This window comes from Hippoglossus hippoglossus, chromosome 1 (genome assembly GCF_009819705.1).
Source record: "Hippoglossus hippoglossus isolate fHipHip1 chromosome 1, fHipHip1.pri, whole genome shotgun sequence".
In the NCBI taxonomy this organism is placed as follows: domain Eukaryota; kingdom Metazoa; phylum Chordata; class Actinopteri; order Pleuronectiformes; family Pleuronectidae; genus Hippoglossus; species Hippoglossus hippoglossus.
This window is the reverse complement of record NC_047151.1, coordinates 2,471,954-2,478,719: the sequence shown is the minus strand read 5'-3', so window position 1 is coordinate 2,478,719 and position 6,766 is coordinate 2,471,954. Positions and strand designations below refer to the sequence as shown.

Sequence of the window (6,766 nt, the reverse complement as noted above, 5' to 3'; positions counted from 1 at the left end):
CCATCTGTACGGCTTCTTCTGTCTGCACAGCACGTCCGCTGTGGTGAAGTCCCACCCGGATAAAAACAAGTTCCTCTTCATCTGTGTTCTCAACTGTCATTGCCAACGCTCTTACACAGCATATACCTTTTTCCATATGAGTATATGTCACCAATCAAATCCACAACAGCTTAAGACAAAACCTTCTTTTTGCAGATCTCTAAAAAGCCAAGAGAAAATGTCATCCTCATTTCCCTGTTCCTGTTGAGCAGAGGTCAAGTGCAATGCCAAGCAGCCGCTGTGTGTCTCTAATGATCGCTCTTCTGCATGGTCCAGATTTACATTCTCTTCTCTTGTGTAGGTGGATCTACTGGGGCAATCTCTGCACAGCCACGACTGAACACTTGTAGAGAATCTCATCGTAAATTGACATAAACAATACTTGCTCTGTATTTCCATATGTCCTCATAGGAAAAAAAGAGAGAACGAGAGAAATAAAACAAATCCGGAAATGCAGCCTCATAAGATTTGAAAGGCATCAATCAGGCTTTTTACATCTGTCAGATTTCCCACACAAAGTACCACAGGGCGTGACAGTCCCCTGAACAAGCTAACCATCTGTGTGGCCTGGTAGCATCTGCGCTCTACTTCTCCTGCTCCTGCAGCACCACATAATGAGCTGGGATGAAGACGGCTGCAGCTCGAGAGGGGGGGTCGGGACATTAGCCTAAATGTGTCACCAACCTTAGCCGGCCTTGAGCTTGACTGGCCACATTAAGTATTCAACAAGTCGGCCTCTTCTTATTCTGTCTGATACAACATTCTTAATGCGTCACGTCTCCAAAAAGCACTCTTCCATCTCTGTTAACCTCTGTCTCTGTGTCTCTCTGTCTTTGCTGTGGTCTTTGGATTCGCTCACAAAGCAGCTGTATCTCATTCCAACTGCCACCTCAGATCTTTGCCTTGATAAATTGTACTCGGCCTCCTGTAGGGATGGTGGCCGAGGTCGAGGTGCAGCTGACTGAAACTTTGGAATAGTTTTCTTTGGGGGACATTCGCTCCCGCCACTTTTCTCCTTCTATTCCTAAAGGTTACAGTCTGGTGGTATAAGGGGATCAGTTGTGGATGGAAGGTGCCGTTCAGTGCCATTTCCATGAAGTTTTATCTTATTCTGAAGCACAAAAACATTTTACAAACTGGCATTTATCATAAATAGTATCAGGAGCATTAGATAAACAGCAAAGTTTAAATTAATCCAGAAAACCAAACCCTGTATTTCTGTTTTGAAATTAAAATCTGAAAAAAAGAGTTATTTCAGTAGAAAATGTGTATTGTGCCATAAATCAGCTTTCCTAGAGACAATGGACCAAAAGCTTTGAAGTACCCTATTCATATTTTATAACAGTATTTATGTTAAGTATGACATTTGTTATTAAAATACACACATTTCTAACATAGACATTCATGATTTACAAAATAAATGTTTTGTTCACTTCTAATAACATATTTCACAAAAGTATATTTGTATGAATAAATAATACACTACTGCTGTTAGCTTCATAGAACAGTGAACCAATCTTAGATAAGCAAAGTCAAAACATTGTTGCTTATTTTATTTTCCCCTCACTGGTTCATGCTGCCGCTCTCTCTGGATTATGTATCCGACTTGTATAAATAAATGGCATTTTTAAAAGGTTTCATGTATTTTTAAAGGAAATACATAAATAAAAAAAAAAAAACCTGTACACAGTTTCATCTGGTTGGAACAGAGCACAGTATGTGTCAGCAGGGTCCGAGATGCACAGGTATGTGTAAAGCTCAAAACCATTGTGTCCCAAATGGTAAATAAAAATAGAAGATTAAAAAAATCCATGATGCAGCTGGAGTGGTCATCCAGTTCAGAGTTCAGACGATGTATGTGGGGAGCTCTGTGGAGAATTTCACATGTACATGAGGTTTCATACATCCTGAGGGAAGACAGAGCAGAGGAAGAAGTCATTATCGGAGGATATCTTGTACTTGAGTCTAAGAAAAGTTGATACTTTTAGGTGATTTTTAAAAGCGGAAAAACATTAGCATCATCAACTTGACCTATTTACACATCCAACACATCTTTTAACCCTCCTTTTAGCTCTGTTTTGGTTTCCCCAAGCTCCTACAGAGAGAGATATCTGTCTCTGAAGTGTGCAGCTTTTAAGTGTAAAAGAGTCAAAGAGTCAAGTTTTTCATCCAACAGCCGTGTTTAGGTTTTAGTAGAAGCATCAGACATTCGAAATAACCTGGATCAAATGGATGATAGATGGTGATGAAGAATGTAAAGCAGCTTTAAAGAATGGAAACAGTGAACGAGTAACGGGAGCAAAGTCAGTAAAAGGACATCGGAAGGTCAGTAACACAACAAAGTTAAGAAAATGTTGCTAATTTTAGCCGACATAAACTTCGAGTCACAGCTGACCACAGTGTTCGGCTCAGTACTGGCAACAAGCACGATGTGTTTTATTGTTTATGAGAAGAGGGAGAATGTGTGACTTTCTTTTCTTTTTGTTTTTCCCTCTATTCTCACTTTCAAGAAAATGTAGACCTAATGTGAGTATGTGCTAACAGCAGTACTGATACTGACAAATGTCATATTCCATGGAACCACAGCACTTGTGGGTAACAACGTACATTTTTTCAGATCATTGAAAAGGAATGAGGATATAAAAAGTCCCTCGTTTGTATTTTCATGAGAATTAAATAGCGACAGTACCGAGCAGAACCATGTGTTAACTGTGCTGCTTAGAGGCAACCATACTTTCCGTCATGCTCATTTTTGTTTAGCTCTGGTTCTGCCCCACGTGAGACCATTTCACTACTGAGAAACACAAAACCAAAAGCACAGGATGAGTCTTATGAACCAGTTGATATGGAATATGCAATGGGTAAATGATGAAAATAAACTTAAAACGCCTGCCACAGACACGAGAGCACGATGAACCAGAGGGGATGTTTTACCGATGGGCCGTGAGTTCAACTCTGTGTCCAGAATCTCCAAAGAATGCACCAAGTCCCGCTGTGAGCCGGGCGTGGCCTCTGTTGGATTGGCTGGACTCATCATTTCTTGTTCTTTTTCATTCTGCATCTGCGCATAGACGTTGAGGCCTGGGATCTTCCTTGAGAAAAGATTTACAGTGAGGCACAGAAAGGGATAAAGACGGCAGCCTGACTAAAATAGAGTAAGAGCTCAACCAGCAGCTCACTAGTGTCATGTAAGTGTGACCACCTGCAACCACACAAAGTTGTAAAACCTTTTGCCTTCCCTTGATACGATCAAGTACATTTGCATGTATATCATCATTTACACATACACCAAAAGTGACAAAGGTCTGCGAACCCAAAGTTTCATTCTAGCTCGACTTGTCAGTAAATCTTCACAACCCTTTGTGCCCTTTTCCCTTGAAACTGCACCTTGGCGAGGAGACATAATTTAACATTTTAGAAAGGTCAAGTGCCGACGTTCAAAGGGCTTAATATTGATAGCGGCTGACTGACATTTCTTTTGCAAAGAATGACCTGACCAAAGAATCTTCACAGGATCCAGCAGATGTGTGTGTGTGTGTGTGTGTGTTTGTGTGTGTGATGGGGGGGCGATCCAATCCTCCACTGGGGATCGCTCGGTATGCCTGCGTAGACGTTTGACAGGCAGCTATCAGCCCTCCCCTGCAGCCGTTTGTTTACCGAGCCTTCAGAAGGCCTTGACACCTTTCAGCGGCTCCCTATCCCGTACAGCGTGACAACTTCATACTGCAGACATGACATTTCATGAACACTTTACCTCTTGAATTTGTAGACGACAAACACGGCTAAACCCACAACCACCACGGAGAGCAGCATTAGCATGGCGGAGCTGCTGTGGTTCTCGCTGGTGTCCACTAGGGGCGCTGCAGAGACAGGACGAGACAAGAGCCGCAGAATCTAAACAACACAGCAGCGATAACACAACCTGCTGAATCATGCAACGAGCAGTGAGCAGGATAATTGACACCTATGTAACGATGAATCATTTTAATGTTCAGTAGTATGGACTTCTCTTACTCTTTATCTTATAAGCCCCTTTAGGACAGTAGCAGCATCCCCACTAGGAAGAGGCACACATACTTGTAACGGGGCTCACTCTCTGAATGTCTCTGTGTAGCTACATGTTGGGAGCCAATCAGACACAGGGTTGGTGTTGTTAGTTGATGGGGGCAGAAATAATAATAAGAAATCTGACTATTGAGTTTATCTTGGTCTCCTACATGCTTTATTTTCTGTGCCACTTACTAAAGGAAGTACAAAGGCCTCTCTGGGCAGAACTCTACGAACCTGCTGATAGGTGCGCTGCGTACACAGTGACTTGGACCCCCGGCCGCAGCGTGAACTGGACAAGGTTCTGGTTCAAGGCGCTCAGCAAAACCTCCGAGAGCTGTTGGGACACAGAGGGAACAAAACCAAACGTGACTGCTGAGAAAGGTCACAGCCAAGATCATCAAACCTCCCAGACAGTCTCATCTATCTTTGCCTCTGAGTCGTCATTTGTTAACTGACATTTCAGAGTCCTGATCAATCTCTCTACACGTTCATCCAATTTGTCAGACAGAAAAATAATCGAGCCCAAACATCACTTGCCCTTGGCAGAACCGCTGAAGGTGTACCGCTCTACATGTCTGCCTTGTCACTTTGTGAATGACTGCCAAAATACAGAGAGTGGACAACAATATAAGTACATCATTTGATAAAAGGGAACAAGGTAAATAAAGGGCACAGAAGAAACTACATCCATGGTTCACGGTCTGGGAGCTGGTACATCTCTTATCAGTTGTAAGAGGGGTAAATAAATGATTACTAAGATAGGACGGATGAACAGGGGCTGACATCTCAATAGCATCCATTTAGTGAATGTAAAACTTCTTTTGAGTTACAAAAGCCAAAGACTAACGGATCCTTCTCTCCCACAGACAACCCTGCACCTGAAGAGCCTGAAATGCTTCGTTCACATTCCTGCCTTGGTTTCCGTACAATTGACTTGACTAGGTACGATAGAACCGAGGCTGTTGTAACACAGGCTACAGTGGTATTACCAGTGGTATTATCAGGTAGCCTCTGGGTGAGGGGCGGGGCATTTCTGTCACTCACTCCAAGAGGTCGACCAATCGCGGACAAGTAGGTCAGCTGACCAATCGGAGGAGAGTGCACTTTTTGGGAGGAGAAAAAGAGGCCTTGCAGTGGTGTACAATATGACACAAACAATGTAGTTATATAACTGTGCGATGCATGTAAACCTGCTCTAGTCAAGCCCTGAATTAAAATGATGAGCCCTTGCAATGGACACAGATGCTTTTCATTATGATAGTGACAGTCACTATTTAACATGTAAGATATATAATATATAATATGATTTATTGATGAGTCTAGCTTCAAGTTGTTGTCACTTGTATAGTTGACCTCGATCAACACTGTAGAATATTATAAATACATAAAAATAACCATAGAATTGAAGTGACACCACTGTGATGCACTTTTAAAAAGAACCTTAAAGAGATATTGTTTGTTTCTGGGCTGTTGTAATGAATTTCATTATTTGTAAGCACACATGACCCAAGAAAACCTTGCAGCCTCCACCAACGACCCCATCTGAGCTTCCTTATTTATGTAAGAGTCTTTGTCTGTGGGACCTTTCCACTGTGATGCATAATGCATACAATGCAGCCTCACTTGATCTCTGCTTTCCAGACTGGCAAGTCACTCTCTGCACAGAGAACATCCAACTTTGATATAAATCAGACAGATTACCCTGACCCGAAGGTAAACTATAGAAATCCAGAATCCAATCTCATCCACTCTCCCCACATAGATTCCTCAATTCGCCCAATTATAAATCTCTATCCTGCAGCTCTAATCCTTGTACATAATCTAAAAATGATAGTGATGGTCCAATATTATAAAGCTTTTTTCTGTATTTAATCTGCACGCATGAAACAAAGCAGATATGGAGCTGCATAGTGAAGACACAAACAAACAAAACAAAATCCTCCGTTTTTAGAGCCTTCTTTATTTGCTCTAAAGAGGCTTCATATATCTTATCTGCCTCATTTTTCATATTAATAGTGATTTGAGTAATTTCTGTCGTGGTAAAGCATGATGCTAAGTCCTCCATTCCCTCCTATATATTTCAAAACAGTTTAATTTTAGACCTTTTCCCCAATGTATACCAGGGTCAGTAAATCTATTATACATTCAAACAAGTAGAGCTCGCTCTACACTTCTAAGATGCCAACCTTGAATAAGGATTTATCACTGCCTTGTAGGCGAGATGATTGTTCCAGCCGATCAACCCTGATTTCCTTCCCGCCTGTGGGTTTCTTCCCACGGCAGCCGCTCCAACATTATTATCAGACATTATCTGTTATGTGAGGCTCAGAGCTGATTCAGTCAATCTTGATACGGCTGTGATTTAGTGGACTGATCACTCGTGACAATTTTCTTTGTCTGGCTTTTTAGGTCCCTTTGAGGCCCTCCCCACTCCCACCTCAAGACTCCACACGGGATGCGACTTGGGAGAGTTTAAAAAAGTCCCTCCCCTGATAACTTGTTAATACTTGTCTTGCTTATTGATGAGTCTATTGCAGAGATTCCTCAGGCGTCTTCTAGAATTAGCCCCATAGAAAAAAGAAAAAAGAACTGCCCATGCTTCAGTGGATCAATGCTGACATCTGCTGGAGGAAGGGGGAACTTAAACTTTTCAGGTGGCAATTATTGGACAAACTGC

General features: G+C 42.0%; 1 protein-coding gene across 7 annotated transcripts in view; it reads right to left on the bottom strand.

The window, feature by feature from the left end:
- Positions 1–876: 876 nt before the first annotated feature.
- The window catches only part of LOC117763358 (VPS10 domain-containing receptor SorCS1), a 150,584-nt gene continuing 144,694 nt past the window's right edge, over positions 877–6,766 (bottom strand). For 4 of the 7 annotated variants that reach the window (XM_034588408.1, XM_034588417.1, XM_034588426.1 and 1 more), the window contains exons 24-27: positions 4,324–4,423; positions 3,794–3,899; positions 2,974–3,131; positions 877–1,946 (exon numbers count right to left, since the gene is read on the bottom strand). In XM_034588408.1, the coding sequence (XP_034444299.1) occupies positions 1,885–1,946; positions 2,974–3,131; positions 3,794–3,899; positions 4,324–4,423 (426 nt within the window). In that variant the 3' untranslated portion in view covers positions 877–1,884. Of the gene's footprint in view, positions 1,947–2,773; positions 2,834–2,973; positions 3,132–3,793; positions 3,900–4,323; positions 4,424–6,766 lie in introns of those variants that run through there. The other 3 variants (XM_034588444.1, XR_004614149.1, XR_004614150.1) reach the window with 3 other exon arrangements.